The sequence below is a fragment of the Rhinolophus sinicus genome, chromosome 13 (assembly GCF_057876585.1).
Source record: "Rhinolophus sinicus isolate RSI-liver-muscle chromosome 13, RSI-T2T, whole genome shotgun sequence".
In the NCBI taxonomy this organism is placed as follows: domain Eukaryota; kingdom Metazoa; phylum Chordata; class Mammalia; order Chiroptera; family Rhinolophidae; genus Rhinolophus; species Rhinolophus sinicus.
In genome coordinates, this window is record NC_142513.1 from 41803625 (window position 1) to 41821508 (window position 17884).

General features: G+C 37.2%; 1 protein-coding gene across 15 annotated transcripts in view; it reads left to right on the plus strand.

Moving 5' to 3' along the window:
• Window positions 1-17884, plus strand: part of KIZ (kizuna centrosomal protein) — a 154775-nt gene that overhangs the window by 44989 nt on the left and 91902 nt on the right. For 14 of the 15 annotated variants that reach the window (XR_016018236.1, XM_088789287.1, XM_088789289.1 and 11 more), the window contains 2 exons: window positions 2734-3370; window positions 3753-4065. Coding sequence is in view for 14 of the 15 variants with exons in the window: in XM_088789287.1 (XP_088645413.1) it covers window positions 2734-3370; window positions 3753-4065 (950 nt within the window). In the remaining variant the exon portion in view is untranslated. Of the gene's footprint in view, window positions 1-2590; window positions 2616-2733; window positions 3371-3752; window positions 4066-17884 lie in introns of all 15 variants that reach the window. The other variant, XM_088789294.1, reaches the window with a different exon arrangement.

Sequence of the window (17884 nt, forward strand, 5' to 3'; positions counted from 1 at the left end):
CCTCATATTTTCCTTTAGTTATTTAGACATGATTTCTTTTAGTTCCTTGAACACTTTTAAAATTGCTAATTTAAAACCTTTGTCTAGTAAGTCCAACATCTGGGCTTCCTCAGGAATAGTTTCTATTGACTGCTCCCCCCCCCCCCCCGGTGTATGGACCATACTTTCTTGTGTGTTTTTTTTCTTTCTTTTTTTTTTTTAATTGGGGAATATTGGGGACCAATATGTTTCTCCAGGGCCCATCAGCTCCAAATTGTTGTCCTTCAATCTAGTTGTGGAGGGCACAGCTCAGCTCCAAGTCCAGTCGCCATTTTCAATCATAGTTACAGAGGGTGCAGCCCACCATCCCATGCAGGAATTGAACTGGCAGCCTTGTTGTTAAGAGCTCAAGCTCTAACCAACTGAGCCATCCGGCCGCCCTTCCAGGGGCTCAGTGGCAGCTCATTCAATCTAGTTGTGGAGCGCGCAACTCACTGGCCCATGTGGGAATCGAACTGGCAACCTTGTTGTTCAGAGCTTGCACTCTAACCAACTGAGCCATCCGGCCACCCCTTCTAGTTTCTTTTAATATCTCATCATTTTTTGTTGAAGTTTGGACATTTTAATTAATAAAATATGACTACTCTGCACATCAGATTCTCCCCTTACTAGAATTTGTTTTTGCTGTTTGTTCATTTAGTCACTTTCTGAACTTATTATGTAAAGTCGGTATTCATTGTCATGTATGATCTCTGAAGTTTCTATTCGGTTAGCTCAGTGACCAGATAATGATTACACAGAGCTTTTTTTTAAATACATGAAACCATTAAGTCTCACAGTTTTTGGCAAGGGGCTCTGGGTGTGTGTTGGGCACATCTTCAACAATCAATCCAGGCAGTTTATATTAATAACTTCACCTTAGTCTTTATTTTGTGCTTGTGTAGAACCTCAAGGTAAGCCTAAAGTGAGAGTTTAGGCCCTTCTCAGGACTTGTCCTGAGCATGCCCATAGCCCTTGGCATGTGGGTGGTCATCTACATTTCCAGGAATATGTTGGAGCTTTTGAAAGCCCCTTGTGAATATCTCATTCACAAGCTTTTCCTTGTAAATTTTTTCAGTTAGCCTATTGTTTGCCCAACTGCTCTCCATTGCTTTAGGAAGCCTCAATGTTAAAAACTTGCCTCTGATTAATTTTCAACAACTGCCTCCAGAGAAAAGGCAGTTGCAATGTGTCAGCTCCAAGTCAGGTCAAATAAAGACAGTCTGGTAAGTGCTGTCTTCCAGGGAACCACCAGACAGTTCAAATAATGACAGTTCTCTCTGAGAATGGGGATTTTTGAAGGAGTCCCATCCCTTCTCTACTCCTTTCAGTGTCTGTTAGGCTGCTGTTTTACAAGCTGTGATTACAGGCTATTAGTTTTCAAGGTTACTGCAAATTTGAGAATGGGGAAATGGGAATAAGGCAAGTTAAAACACCATAAAGTACACTGTTCTTACCAGATTCAGTAATCTTTCTTAAATAAATGCTCCCCAGATAGCTGCAAGCCTTTGGATAATTTGGAGTTCTGAAAAGTTATTCTAAAGATATTTTCCAGTGTTATTATTTCTTTTATGAAGCAGAAAATTTTGAAAGGTCCTTATTTCACCATTTCTCTGACATATCCCAGTTCATTTGCTTTTAACTTCAAATTTGTTTCTTTTATTTTGGCAAATAGAAGAGACAGTATATATTTGAAGAGAAGTAAGACCAGGATTCTGTTTCAGCTATGTGTATGACATTTTCTCTCTTAACATTTGGGCCTCAGTTTTTCTCTCTGCAGAGAAAGGGTACAAATACATTTCCCCATCAACTCTGTGGGGCTTTGTGAACTACTTGCTATATTGTATGTGGAAATGCTTTGGTCCATTTGGAAGAAAATCACTTAACTTCCTGAAGCTCCATGATTGTTTCTTTCAGTACTGCTTCCCACTGCGTGTCCTTGCTCAAGCCACTGAATCAATTGCTTGTTTCTCTTCCTTCTCCCCTCTTTTCCTACGCCTCTCACTTTTTAATGAAGAGACAATGCTCTTCTCCCCATAGATATGCCAGTAAATTTAAATTGCTTCAAATATCTTTAAAAATACTTGAAGTTGTTCAGGAAAACTGTTATTTGCAGTTTGACTAGAAATTATGATTATTTTACACATATGCAGTATATTTTAATGCAGTCCTGAGTGTGATTATTGGAAGTTTTTTATATTATACATAATAATAGAAATAGAGTTTTGAAACCTTCAGTAGTCCTTTATGTACTTCCATCTCTCTTTTTTTTTTAATCAAGTACCTGCCTAGCTCCATCAAGTCTGAGCTTCTCTGTGGAAAGTGGTTACAATTAATAGCTTTTTAAAAAAACTGTGGTTAAATATGTGTAACATAAAATTTATTATTTTAACTATGTTTAAGTGTATAATTCAGTGACATTAAGTACATTCACATTGTTATGCAATGTATGCATCTCTTTTTGAAAAATATCGGTTCCATAGTTCCTTGACAATATTTGCTTTGTGAACCCATATTGTTATTAAAATTAAGTAGTATGGATTGTACTGATTTTTGCTCATTCATTTTGTAGGAAGCCATGAGATTTATAAAACATGGTAGGTGTTGATTGCATTGGTCATGCTTCCTTTACCTCATTTCATTTCTGAGAACAACTTAAACACCCTAATTGTTCATGTGCACTATGTTTGACTCACATCTCTTTTGGTGCTGCAGGTTGCAGTGCAGGCAGGAATTAACTTGGGGACAGCTGTGTCAAGAGGATTATATCAACCAGCAACAATCTTTACGGGCCGCCAAATGTCAGTCGTCTCAAACATTGGAGATTTCAGTACAGAGCAGAAATCTCCCCAACCCACAAAGAACTTTTCAATTTCTGACCCACATTCACACCAACAGACAGCCCCAAGCAGTAATGTGACAGACAGCTATGTAGTACAAACTAATAGTGACACGCAGTGCTTAAATAAGTCTCACAAAATAGATGGAAAGACATCTCTTCAGATTGGTGAGAAAATGCCAGTCACAGCCAGCGCATTGTCTGAGGAGGAACAAACTCATTGCTTGGAGATAGGAAGCAACACATGTCATGGCAAGAGTAATTTATCTGACGGCAAAAAGTCTACTGAACTCCATTCCCTGTTGCAGGAAAGATTAAGTCCAGAGAACAGAACCACTAATTTAAAGTGTGACAGTTCCAGCAGATCAGAGGGAGAAATACTGACACGGGAATATATTGAAGTCAAGGAAGAAAGAGCCAGACCTCCCATCTCTCCAAGATCACTCTCAGAATACTGTGCATCTGAAAATAAGAGTTCTCAAGAGAAGCATTCTGCTTGGGAAGGTTTCTCAGGTGGGGTGAGAGGCTAAGATTGTTTCCTGATTTTTGTTGGTATTTAGTTTTTCTGGTTGGTAGTGGTTGTATGTAAGAACAGAATATAGTCTCCAATTTTAATCTCTTTGTCAAAAACAAAGTCATGTCTTTGCCAATAAATTCCGCTCTAATGAGTTCCTAAATATGTACATGGAACTGTTTTTGCAAGCGAATTATCTGATTTTGAAACCCACTGTCATATTTTAAAAATATTTTTAATGAGTTTTTAAGTACTATAATGAGTTGTGCATTGTTACTACAGTTTTTAATTGCTAAGTAATTCCCTATGTGAGGTGGAATGTCTTACCTTGCTTCTTCCTGAAGTTAGTGACCAGTAATGTATTCATATCCCCTCTTACAGATCATCTTCCTCACAGGGACTCGAAGTCACAGAAGCCCTTCAGAAAAATTCAGGAAGAACAGGAGGAAAGTTTGAGCAGCAGCAGTGACCTCACGATTTCTGTAAGTGAAGATGATTTGATTTTAAAGAGTCCAGAACCACAGCCAAATCCGAATGACAAGATGGAGGGAGAAGATGGAATAGAGACCTTAAAATTAATCCACTCTGAGCAAGAAGGAGATGCCCCATCTACTGGAAAACATAATTGCATTTTGCAAATCCTAAGCTCTCCTGAATCAAAAAAGGAATCCTCCACTAACTCACCAACAAGAGAGTAAGCCATTCGATGTTTTTTTTTTACTATTCTGTTTTTAATTATAGACATTTTTAGAGACCATTCTACTGAGAATGTATTATTGAACACTCAGCCATGAATGTGTAAGTTCCTTAAGTCTCATAAGTAGTCTTTTAGGTAAGGTCTGATTTTCTTTTTTTCTTTCTTTCTTTCTTTCTTTCTTTCTTTCTTTCTTTCTTTCTTTCTTTCTTTCTTCCTTCCTTCCTTCCTTCCTTCCTTCCTTCCTTCCTTCCTTTCTTTCGTTCTTCTTTTTCCTTTTTTTTAATGAAATAGCTTCAAAAATATGAATATTATTGAAATCATGTTAATTGGCAGTTTATAATTATATGCGAACAATCCCTGGTTAATTCATAAGATTTTCCCCTACTCTTCATCGTTTTAGAAAATAAATCGTTTTTAAGTTCTGCTAACACAGGTGAAAAACAGTTAAACTTACTAGGAATTCAACTTTAGAGAGTAAAAACTTTGTATCTAATTAATTTGCTTAATCCTTACATCCCTTGCCATAGTGTCATTTTTGTCATACAATTGAATATGAGTTAATATGTTCTTCTAAAGGTATATCTAAACCAGCTTTCCTTTTCTGAATGTAAATATGAGGATATTGGAATCTTTAATGTTAAATAGGAATAATACCAGTGTTAATGTATTTTGAGGACTTATACTATTCAACTCATAAAAGCTCATATGTGATTTTTTACTATTGATTGGAGATAGTAGGTAAAATTGTATAGAAAACAGAAACTGTTGAAAACCAATTCTGCAATAAAAAATAGCACTTGTAGTATCAAATCTCTTTTAGGAGTAGAAGGAATCTAAGTAAACAACCTAAGGTAGATCTCACCTTTTAAAAATGAAAAAACCAAGGCCCGGGCCATAGGAGTGACACATAGACCAGTAGGGCAGACCCTCCCTAACTAACCCCACAGCTTCCATAACCCCACACCAACCCCGGAACTTTGTTACACTGTGATGCAGTCACTGTTTCTTTCCAACTGTCGCAGCAACAGGGAAAAGCCAGGTGGGCATTCTTGTATATGAGGGTATATGTTCTCTTTTAAATCACTATTGTACATTTTAATATATTGCTTCTTATCATTCATTTATCTACTTTTGGTGAAAAGTTTAATTTATAGTCTAATTGACTCCGAACTGATGTTCAAGAAATATTTGTTAAGAGCACATCCACGTACAAAATACTTGCACTGTAGGTAGAGTGTGACGAGCCAGCCGCCACGAGTCGATCAGTACCTGAATGGGGGAGTGGGAATGAAATAAAAGACACACACAAATGCTAATGCGGCCGGTCTTCAGTCATGCTGAAGCCCTGAGTTTATTATCTCTAACCAATATATACAGTTTTAGTACGTGCAGTTAAACGAAGAAGATATGCATTATCTCAGTGAAAGTAAATCTTTCCAGCCTCAACTTTACTTTGACATAGAAGATACAAGGTCACTGAAACTCACAAAAGTAAATATCTCAAGGAGACAGAACCTACCAATTGTCCAGAAAGCCCTTAGTCTTCTGTGTCCGGGAACTGGCCGTTTTCACCACATTCCTCAGCAGCCGTTAGGCGCCTCTCAGATAAGGCAGAGACAATGTTATGGGGGCAGAAACGGAGCCAGTCTGCAAGGTTCAGGGTTGCAAGAAACCATGGCTCCCCACAGTAGAGGAACCAACATGGTTTCTGTTTGGGGAAAATTACGTTTATTGCAGAGGCAAGCCAAATGGATTTTTCTAGTAATAATACTTCTCTCACAAAGAGGTACAGGTATTACATACTACATCATCAGAAACTTTATGGCGAGAGGTAGAATGCATCTATTTTGATATTTGTATTTGCAGGTTTCTTTTTATAGCAATGCATTGGATGTAGGCTAACTTTGGGACTATTGTACTAATCCAAGACTCAGTCTTTTTCTGAGATGAAAATAATTGAGTATGTGTGTGGGATTAAGAATATTCTATTTCCCATTCTCCTATATGAATGGCTTTTTCCTATGACCTTAAAGCCAAGCTCCTTGGAATTTTGGGATACAGTTTTCCCAAATGTGGGCATTTGGGGAACTTTTGAATGTTTGTTATAGTAGAATACCCCCAGAATGAAAGACCAGCCAGTAATGGTTGTTTTCTGTGTCTGTATTATCAAATTTGAGCCTATTGATTTTCTATCGTGAGGTCCTCGCTGCTTTTGAGGTGTCGTCTTATTTCTTCTTTAGCATGAGCTGTTCTCTTTTGCTCTGAAGATTAATTATTAATTAATCTGAGGCTATGGCATCATGTTTACAGAGTAACACTATGTCCTCAAAGGTCCATTATCTCAGTTTACTTTAGGGTCTGTTGGGGGCCTGGAGAAGTTACTTTGAGTGAATTTTAGTTAACAAAGATGAAGAGCTGGGACAAAGTACGACACATAGAAGGAAATGAACTGGAAACTGGAACCTCCGATTTCATGAGAATGATGATAACAGTTTTGTTTTAGCACATCAGTGTGCCATCTAAGTTGCTGCACTTGAGCATAAAACTTAAGCTTCCTGGCAGTGAAGGTGAAAAGAGAAGTACAGTAGGCTGGATAGTTTCCATCTGATGAGAAAAATGAAGCCAAAGATTGTTTTGGTTTGTTGTGTGTTTTGTTAAAAAAAATTAATAGCTTTATTGAGATGTAATTCAGATACCATATAATTTACCAATGTGAAGTGTACAATTCAAGAGGTTTTGGTATATCTTATTAATTTTTAAAATTGTGTTAAAATATATATAACAAAAATTTGCCATTTTTAGTGTACAATTTAGTGACATTAATTACATTGACAATATTGTGCAACCATCACTACTATTTTCAAAAATTTTTCATTACCCAAATATAAACTCCACAACCATTAGGCAAGACCCTCCACTCTGCTCTCCTCTCAGTCCCTGGTAACCTCCGATCTACTTTCTGTCTCCAGGAATTTGTCTATTCTGGTGGCAGTTATGCAATATTTGTCCTTTTGTGTCTTGCTTGTTTCTTTTTTATTATCATTTTCTTTTTTAAGAAAAGATTAATTAAAATATAGCTAACATACAATATTATTTTAGTTTCAGGGGTACACCATAATTATTCAGCATTTATATACCTAAAGAAGTGATAACCGTGATAAGTCCAGGAACCATCTGACAACCGTACTACGCTATCACAATATTATTGATTATGTTCCCTATGCTGTATATTACATTCCCACGACTTACTTGTTTTATACCTGGAAGTGTGGACCTCTTATTCCCCTTCACCTTTTCCCCCCTTTTTAAATTTTTCAATTACAGTTGACATTCAGTATTATTTTATATTAATTTCAGATTTACAGCATAGAGGTTAGACACTTATATGATTTAACAAGTGACCCCCTGACTCGTCTAGTACCCACCTGGCACTGTACATAGTTACTACCATATAATTGACTGTATTCCCTGTGGTTTACTTTACATCCCCCTGACTATTTTGTAATTACCAATTTGTATTTAACTCCTTCGTCTTTTCCACCCTGCCCCCAACCGCCTCCATCTATCACCCCAACAAATCTAGTACCCATCTGACATACATAGTAATTACAATATTATTGACATAATCCTTATGCTATACCCTACATCCCCATAACTACTTTTTAACAACCAATTTGTACTCCTTAATCCCTTTCCCTTTTTTCACCCACACTCCCAAACCCCCTCCCATATGGCAACCATCAAAATGTTTTCTGTATCTGTAAGTTTATTTCTGTTTTTGTTGTTGTTGTTTATTTTGTTCTTTAAATTCCATATATACGTGAAATCACATTGTGTCTGTCTTTCACTGTCTGACATACTCCACTCAGCACAGTACCCTCCAGGTCTGTCCGTGCCGCCACAGATGGCAAGAACCCATTCCCTTCCATGGTCGAGTAATACTCCATTGCATATGTGTACTACCTCCTTTATATCCATTCATCCATCGATGGACACCCAGGCTGCCTCCACATCTTGGCCATTGTAAACAGTGCTGTAATGAACATATGGACAGGTCCCCTCAAAGCAGCGTTTTGGGTTTCTTCAGTAAATACCCAGAAGTGGGATTACTGGGTCCTTCTTTATCTCTTTTTATAGCCTTTGTTTTAAAGTCTGTTTTGTGTGGTATAAATATTGCTACCCCCCTTTTTTTTTTTTGTTTCCATTTTCATGAAATAACTTTTTCCATCCCTTTACTTTCAGTCTGTGTATGTCTTTCAATCTGAAATGAGTCTCTTGCAGGCAGCATATTTGTTTGTTTTCTTATCCATTCACCCCTCTTATGTCTTTTGATTGGAGCATGTATTCCATTTACATTGAAAGTCATTGTTGATAGATATATAGCTATTGCCATTTTATTATTTATAATTTTTTATTTAAATTTATTATTTATATTAATATAATAAATATATATAAATATATATAATATATATAATGTATATAATATATATATATATATACATATCTTTATATATAATATATATATAAAATTATAAAATAAATATATTAAATTTATTATTTATAATTTTGATCTTTTTTTTCAGTCTCAAAGAAGTCTTATAAGATTCCTTATAATACTGGTATGGTGATGATGAACTCCTTTAGCTTTTTATTGTCTGGGAAGTTCTTTATCTGTCCTTCGATTCTAAATGATAGCTTTGCTGAGGAGAATAATCTTGCTTGTAGGTCCTTGCTTTTCATTACGTTCAATATTTTGTGCCAACACCTTGTGTTCTGCAAAATTTCTGTTGAGAAATCAGTTGACAATCCTATGGGTACTCCCTTGTAAGTTACTAGTTACCTTTGTCTTGCTGCTGTTAGGATTCTCTCTTTGTCTTTAACCTTTGGCAGTTTAATTATGATGTGTCTGGCTTGGGACTGTTTGGGTTCACCTTATATGGGAGTCTCTGCACTTCCTGGGCTTGTATGTCTATTTCCTTTGCCAGGTTATGAAAGTTTTCAGTCATTATTTCTTCAAATATGTTTTCAATTCCTTGCTTGCTCTCTTGTTCTCCAAGTATGTTGGTTCTGGGACCTCTTGGAAGGGGCTCTGGTGCTGGCCCAGATCAGCCACTGCCTGTGACTGGCCAGGGATTACCTGGTAGGAGTTAGAAAGTGATACACAGTTGGTCGCTGCCCGTGCTAAAGTTGGAGGCACATGGAAGAGGCCACGCTGCGAACTGAGGGTGGCTGCCACCAGTACTGGGCCTGGGGTAGCTCCACCAGGACACCTTGAGGCCTGCTGCCACCTGCCGGCTCCCTTAAGTTTCAGCCACTGATAAAGTCTTCTGCAGTGTGCAAGTTGGGTGAGGTAGGGTCTCAGGGAATTACTAGAGTGGGAAGATGTACGCTCACCAGGTTAATGTAAAATCTGGTTTGATGCCAGTGCTTAGCCTGGAGGTACTCAGCAAAAGTCTCGAGCACACCAAGGCCAGTTGCCACCCACCTGGGGCCAATGGACTCTGATAGTTTTCCAAGAAAGAGTGCATTGTGGGTGGGGCTGGCTGCTTGCCAAGAAAATGCCCCCAGTGTTGGTGGAGTTGGGTGGGGCAGGGTCCCAGTGGAGCTCACCAGACCAATTGAGATTCAGATTTGGCCAAGGGTGTAGGGAGAGGGCTCAACACAGGAAAGATGGCACACGCCTGCCAGCTGCACAGGAGGACCCCACATAGAGAAAACGGCGAATCTCCTCCTCTAGCCCTTGCCACATGGCCACACACTTCAGTCTGTCCCTTGTATGCCTCCAACATCCCCCCTCCCCCGCCCCAGTCCTTCCACTGGAGCCCAAGGTGAGTGCCTAGGAGTGAGAAAGTATATGTGCGGGCCGCAGGCCGTTTAAGAGGATGTCTGGGTTTCCCGCAGCCTTCTGTCCCACCCCATTGTTTTTCACAGCAGATGTTGTGGGGGTTCTTCCCGGCACCAGAACTCTGGGCTGGGGAGCTTGGTGTGGGGCTGGGGTCCTTCGTCCCTCTGGGGGGAACCTCTATGGCCAAGATAACCTCCCTATTCTCAACCGCCACATGGAGGTTTGGGGCCAGTCCATTTCCCTTCTTCACCCCTCCTGCCAATCTTGATGTGGCTTCTTCTTTATATCCTTACTTATAAAACTTCTCTTCAGCCAGACTTTAGATGGTTCTCCAGGTTGGTTGTTCTATAATTTAATTGTAATTATAGTGTATTCAAGGAAGGAAGCACACGCAATGTTTATCTACTCTGCCATCTTGGATCTCCCAGCCTTATTTTAATTAACATAACATTTTTGAGGTTTGTCCATGTTGTAGCATGTGTCAGAACTTTTGATCATGTTCCATTCCTTTTGATCATATTCCAGTGTATGGATATGCCACATTTTGTTTATTCAGTCATCTGTCAGTGGACATTTGGTTTGCTTCCACCTTTAAAAGCCAAGTCTTTTTGAGAAGCTTCATGACCCACTCCCATGCATACTTCCAGATATTGAAAACCAGGCTGTGATTCATGCATATGAGGTAATCCTTCATTGCAAGCTATAATTAACTCTTCCCACAAGAAAGCATATTAGAATTAAGCTGAGTAAAAAAAATGAAAAATAAAAAATGTTGAAAAGGACCCTTACAGAGTAAATAGTTTGCTGCTAATGTTGGTTCAAAGCTCCATGACTTAAAACACCAGACATTTATTATTTTTCATGTGACAAATGGTTGGTCCAGTGTCAACTGGAGCCACAGGTATAACTTGGCCACTTGTCCTTCATCATCTGGAGGAAAAGTCCAGGCTCAGTCACCTGGTAGTGGTAGCAGGGTTACCAAGACAACAAGAAGGCAAGCCCCAGTGCACAGATGTTTTTTAGGTATCTGCTTGCATCATGTTTACTAGCATCCCATTGGCTGAAAAACGTCACAGGGTCCAGCCCAGAGTCAAGAGGTGGAAAATATTGCCTTTCTTGATGAGATGAGTGGCCAAGTCGCATTGCAAAAGGATGTACACACAAGGATGAAGGGTTTATGGTCATTTTTGCAGTACACCACAGTACTTTAGGACAAACCCAAATAAAGATAAGCTTCGTGTGAGTCCAAAGGGTCAGAAAAGGTTTTGTACAAGTGTAGATGCAGCATCTTGAGGGCTAAATAGGATTTTAATGAGAAAGAGAAAGGAAAGGGGCTAATTAGGTCTGGTGGAAGAGTGCAGGAAGAAATGCAGATACAGAAAATATGAAAGGCATGGGAGGGCAGAGCAGAGTGTGACTGACGGCTCATGGAGGAGGACTAGTTGGAGTAAAGTTTTAAAATGTTGCCTGGGGAAGGATGAGAACGTCCTAGAATATCCAGTTAATGAATTTAGAGTTTTTCCTGTGTTTTACAGAATTGTTCAAAGTTATTTTAAGAGAAAGATAACATGGTGATTTAGGAGAATTAATCTGACATTGTTAGTTTCATCAGGATTAATTATCCAGGCGGTAAGCAGAAATCTGAAATGACCCCAAGATTCCTGTCCCCTGGGCGACATTTGTATAATCCCTTCACCTTGAGTGTAGGCAGGATTGTGAGTTTGATGTGTTTCCCTGCCATGATTAGGCTATGTTATATGACAGAGATGAAGGATTTTGCAGATATAATGAAAGTCCCAAATAAGTTGACTTTGAGCTAATCAAAAAGGAATTATCCAGAGTGGGCCTGACCTAAACAGATCAGCCTTTGAAAGGGATTGGGCCCTTACTGAAGTAGAGAGATTCAAAACATCTGAAATACTCTCCTGTTCACCTTAAAGAAGCAAACTGCCATCTTGTGGAGAAGGCCACATGGCAAGAACTGGTGTGCAGCCTCTAGGAGCTGAGGGCCTCAGTCCTACAGCCATAAGGAATTGAATTCTGCCAACAGTCAGTGAACTTGGAAGAGGACTCTGAGCCTTATGAGATTGCCGTCCTAACCAACACCTTGATTTCAGCCTAGTGACACTCTGAGCAGAAGATCCCATAAACCCACCCAGACCTCTGACTCTTGGGAACTATGAGATAAATTTGTGTTACATGCTAAATTTGTGGTAATTTGTTATATAGCAATAGAAGATTAATACAATACAACTGAAGAATTGGAATCAAGGATTGTATCTTTGCAAGGATTAAATGGGTAGAAGCCGCTACCCATAGTGACCTAGAGCAGTCTGAATCAGATGTGTCCAGGGTCCCTTGGGAATGCATGTTGACAGGGTGGGGAAACGAGTGGTCCAGCACCCAAGGTAATCTGTGCTTTCCCTTGTCCTATACCCTCATCGTCTGATCAAGTGTGTTTTCACACATGGCCGCATGCCAGATAAGCAAGGATAGAACATGTGGACTGGCAGGGACCTAGAAAAATAGATGTGCACATCTGCATTAACCAACAAGCAGTTTCTCGTGCAAACATTATTTCTCTGGTGAATGAAACATGTATTGAGACATGTTTGTTTGTTTGTTTTGCTTTGTTTACAAATGCATGATGTCATATCTCTACCTTTACAGAATAGTTTTGCTGCCTAAAATCCCCTGTGGTCCATCTACTCATCTCTTTTCTTCCCCAACCCAACCCCGTGGTAACCACTGATCTTTTTTTTTTTTTAATTGTCTCTATAGTTTTATCTTCTTCAGAATGTCATATACTTGGAATCATGTTAGTATGTGGCCTTTTTAGATTTCACTAAGCAATATGCATTTTAGATTCCTTCCTGTCTTTTCAGGGCTTGATAGCTCATTTCATTTTAGTGCTGAATAGTCTTCCATTATCTAGATATACCTCAGTTTATCCATTCACCTACTGAAGGACATCTTTGTGGCTTTCATGTTTTGGCAATTATGAATAAAGCTTCTATAGACATTTTGTGTGGACATAACTTTTCAACTCTTTTGGGTAAATACCAAGGAGTACAATTGCTGGATCAGATGGTAAGACAGTTTAGCTTTGTAAGAAACTGCCAAACTGTCTTCCAAAGTGGCTATACTATTTTTGATTCCTATGAGCAATGAATGAGTGTTCTTGTTTCTTTTTGTATGTCCTTGTCAGCATTTGGTATTGTCAGTTTTTCTATTTTAGCCATTTTATGGGCCCAGCACACTTCTGCTGTGCTACTCTGCTATCTTATTTTAGCCACATTAATAGGTATGTGGATATCTCTTATTGTTTTAATTTGCAATTCCCTAATGACATGATGTTGAGCATCTTTTCATATACTTACTTACCATTTGTATATCTTCTTTGGTGAGGTGTCTGTTTAGATCTTTGCCTACTTTTTAATCAGGTTGTTTATTTTCTTATTGTTGAGTTTTAAGAGTTCTTTGTATATTTTGGATACAAGTCTTTTATCAGGGTGATAATGTGTTTTGCAGGTATTTTCTCCAATTCTGTGGCTTGTCTTTCTATTCTCTTAACAGTGTCTTTTGCAGAGCAAAAGGGTTTTTTGTTCATTTGTTTGGGGTTTTTTTAGCCACTCCTGGGGTGCTCAGCCCCAGCAGCGAGTACCATCTTAACCAGTATTGCCAGGATGAGCCACTCGGTGTGCACATGACTTTTGAGGGCCCCAGAAGTTTTAGATTTTAATAAAGGCCAACTTATCATTTTGTTTTTTCATTGTGCGTTTCAGTATTATATCTAAGAATGTATTACCAAATCCAAGGTCATCTAGATTTCCTCCTATGTTATCTTCTAGAAATATAGAGGGTGCCAAAAAAAAAAAAAAAAAAAAAAAAAAAAATATATATATATATATATATATATATATATATATACACACACATTTTAAGAAAGGAAAAAGCTGTATTAAAATTGTAATACAGTGAATGACGTTGGCATTCATTTGATTAACGCCATCTTTTGAGCGAACATCATACTACACATTGCTACCATAATTCAATTCTTTTGAAAAGTAATACATAGATAACATCTCTTAAAATGTGTACATTTTTTTGGCACCCCCAGTATTATAGTTTGACATTTTACATTTAGATCTATGATCCATTTTGAGTTCATTTTTATAAAAGGCATAAGGTCAGTGTCTAGATTCATTTTTCTTTCACATGGATATCTATTTGTTCCAGTACTGTCTGTTGAAAAAAACTGTCCTCTTTCCATTGAATTACCTTTGCTCCTTCATAAAAGAGCAGTTGACTATATTTGTGTAGGTCTATTTTTGAGCTCTCTGTTCTGTTCCACTTATTTATTTATCTGTTCCTTCACCAATATCACACTGTCTTAATTACAGTAGCTTTATGGTAAATCTGAAAGTCATGCAGTGTCCATCTTCTGACTTTGTTCTTCAGTAGTGTGTTTGCTCCCCTGGGTTTTTGCCTTTCCATATAAACTTTAGAATCAGTTTGTCAATATCCAAAGAAATAACTTGCTAGATTTTGATTGAGATCAAGTTAAGAATAATTGATATCTTAACAATGTAGCGTCTTTCTATGCTTGAACATCGTATATCTCTCCATTTATTTAGATTTGCTTTAATGTCTTTCATCAACTTTGTAGTTTTCTTCATGTAGTTCTTGTACATATATTGTTAGACTTATTTCTGAGTACTTTGTGGGGGTTTTTGGTGCTGATATAGATGTTATTGTGTTTTTAATTAAAATTCCAATTGTTCATTCCTGCTATATAGGAAAATAGTTAACTTTTGTATATTAACCTTATATCCTGCAACATTGATATAATCACTTATTAGTTCCAGGAGTTTTTTTTTATCGATTCTTTGGGATTTTCAACATAGTCAAGCATGTCATCTGTGAATAAAGACAGTTTTATTTCTTTCTTCTCAATCTACATGCCTTTAATTTTCTTGTCTTACTGCATTTGCTTCTAGTACAATGTCGAATAGGAATGGTGAGCGCTAACATCATCGCTTTGTTTTCCTGATCTTATAGAGAAAGCATCTAGTCCTTCCTCATTAAGTATAATGCTAGATGTAAGGTTTTTCTGGATGTTCTTTATCAAATTGACAAAGTTCCTTTCTATTTCTAGTTTGCTGAGAGTTTTTATTATGAATGGGTATTGACTTTTGTTATATGTTCTTTTTGCCCCCAATGATATGATCATATGATTTTTCTTCTTTAGCTTGTGGATGTGATGGATTGCATTCATTGATTTTCAAATGTTGAATCAGTCTTCTATACCTGGAATAAAATCCACTTGGTCATGGTGTATAATTTTTTTTATATACATTGTTGGATTTAGTTTGCTAATATTTTGTTAAGGATTTTGCCTTTATGTTTATGAGAGATACTGATCTGTAGTTTTCCTTCCTTATAATATCTTTATCTGGTTTTGGTGTGAGGGTAATGCTAGCCATAGAGAATGAGTTAGGAAGTATTTACTCTGCTTCTGTTCTCTGAAAGAGATCGTAGAAAATAGGTATAATTTTTTTCTTAAATGTTTGGCAGAATTCACCACTAAACACATCTGGGATGGGTGCTCTCTGTTTTGGAAGATTATTAATTATTGATTCAATTTCTTTATAGTTCTATTCATATTATCTATTTCTCTTTGTGTGAGATTTGATAGATTGTGTCCATTAAGAAATTGGCCCATTTCATCTAAGTTATGAAATTTGTGAGTATAGAGTCGTGGATACCATTAATTTCCTTTTAAGGTCCATGGGATTGATACTGATGGTCTTGCATTCATGTCTGATATTTGTATCTTCTCTTTTTTTCTTGGTTAGCCTGATGTTATGGATCGAATATTTGTGTCCCCCCAAATTCATATGTTGAAGCACCAACACCAAATGTGATTGCAGACAGGGCCTGGGAGAAGGTAATAAAGGTTAAATAAGGTCATAAGGTTGAGGCCCTAATCCTATATCAGTGGGTCTGGTGCCCTTATAAGAAAAGGAAGAGACACCAGAGCTCTCTGTTTCTTTGCCATGTGAAGACACAGTAAGAAGGTCTCACCGAGAACCAAATCAGCCAGCACCTTGATCTTGGACTTTCCTGCATCTAGAATTGTGAAAAATAAATTTCTGTTGTTTAAGTCATCCAGTTTCTGGTATTTTGTTATGGCACTTGGAGCCGACTAATGCCTCTGGCTAGAGGATTATCCATTTTGTTGGTTGTTTTTTTCATCCCAAAGAACCAGCTTTACGTTTTGTTGATTTTCTCTGTTGTTTTTCCATTTTCAATTTGATTTCTGCTCTAAATTTTATTATTTATTTTCTTCTGCTTACTTTGGACTTACTTTGTTCTTTTTTTCCTAGTTTCCTAAGGTGGAAGCTTAGATAATATTGATTGTAGATCTTTCTTCTTTTCTAATATATGCATTCAACACTGCAAATTTCCCTGTAAGCATTGCTTTTGCTGGAACCCACAATTTTTGATAAGTTGTATTTTCATTTTCATTCAGTTCAAAATATTTTTAAATTTCTTTTTATATTTCTTCTTTGACCCATGTTATTTAATAGTGTGCTGTTGAATCTCTGAATATTTTGAGATTTTCTAAATATCTTCCTGTTATTGAGCTCTTAAATTCCATTGTAGTCTGAGAGTCTCCTTTCTATCACTTCTGTTCTTTTAACTTTATTAAGTTGTGTTTTATGGCTCAGAATGTGGTTTGTCTTGACAAATGTTCTGTGTGAGCTTGAGAAGAATGTGTATTATACTGATGTTGGATGAAGTATCCTATAAATGTCAATTAAATCCAGTGAATTTATGGTGCTGTTCATTTCATCTATATTCTTTCTGCTTGTTTACCTGCTGGATATGTCAGTTACTGATAGAAGTGTGTTAAAATATTCAACTGTAATAGTGGATTTGTCTATTTCTCCTTGTAGTTCTATAAGTTTTTGCCTATGTATTCTGATGTTCTATTGTTATTTGCATACACATTAAGGATTTTTATATTTCTACATGTTGTTTATCTGGTATTTATCTGCTTGCTCTTCTCTGAGATTCCCGGATCTATGGTTTCGTATCTGTCATTAACTTTGTAAAATTCTCAGCTGTTATTACTTCAGATATTTCTTCTGCTCCTTTCTCTCTTTCTTCTCCTTCTGGTATTCCTATTCCTTTTGTAAGTTTTATAAGGAACTTTCAAACTGTCTTCCAATGTGACTGTACCATTTTCCATTCCCACCAGCCTTGAATGAGAGTTCTTGTTGTTCCTCATTCTCACCAGAGTTTAATGTTATCAGTGTTCTGGATTTTGGACATTCTCATGAGTGTACAGTGGTATCTCATTGTAGTTTTAATTTGTCTTTCCCTTATAACATATGATGTGGAGAATCTTTTCATGTGCTTACTTGCCATCTGTATATCTTCTTTGATGAGATAGCTGTTTAAGTCTTTGGACCATTTTTTAATTGGGTTGTGCATTTTCTTATTGTTGAGTTTTAAGAGCTCTTTGTATATTTTGTATAACAGCCCTTTATCATATGTGTTTTTGAAAATATTTTCTCCCAGTCTGTGGCTTGTCTTCTCATTCTCTTGACATTATCTTTTACAGAGTATAAGTATTTAATTTTAATGAATCCAGCTTATCAGTTATTTCTTTCATGGATCAATCCTTTGGTGTTATATCTAAAAAGTCATCTCCATACCCAAGGTGATCTAGGTTTTCTCCTATGTTATAAGAGTTTTATAGTTTTGTGTTTTACATTTAGGTCTGTGATCCATTTTGAGTGAATTTTTGTGAAAGGTGTAAGGTCTTTGTTAAGATTCACTTCTTTGCGTATGGATATCTAGTTGTTCTTGCATATGGATGAATAGTTAACATTTTTTTGGTGGGGGGACTGATTGTCTTTTATTTGAAAATATTTTTATCTTTTTTGTTGACATATAATA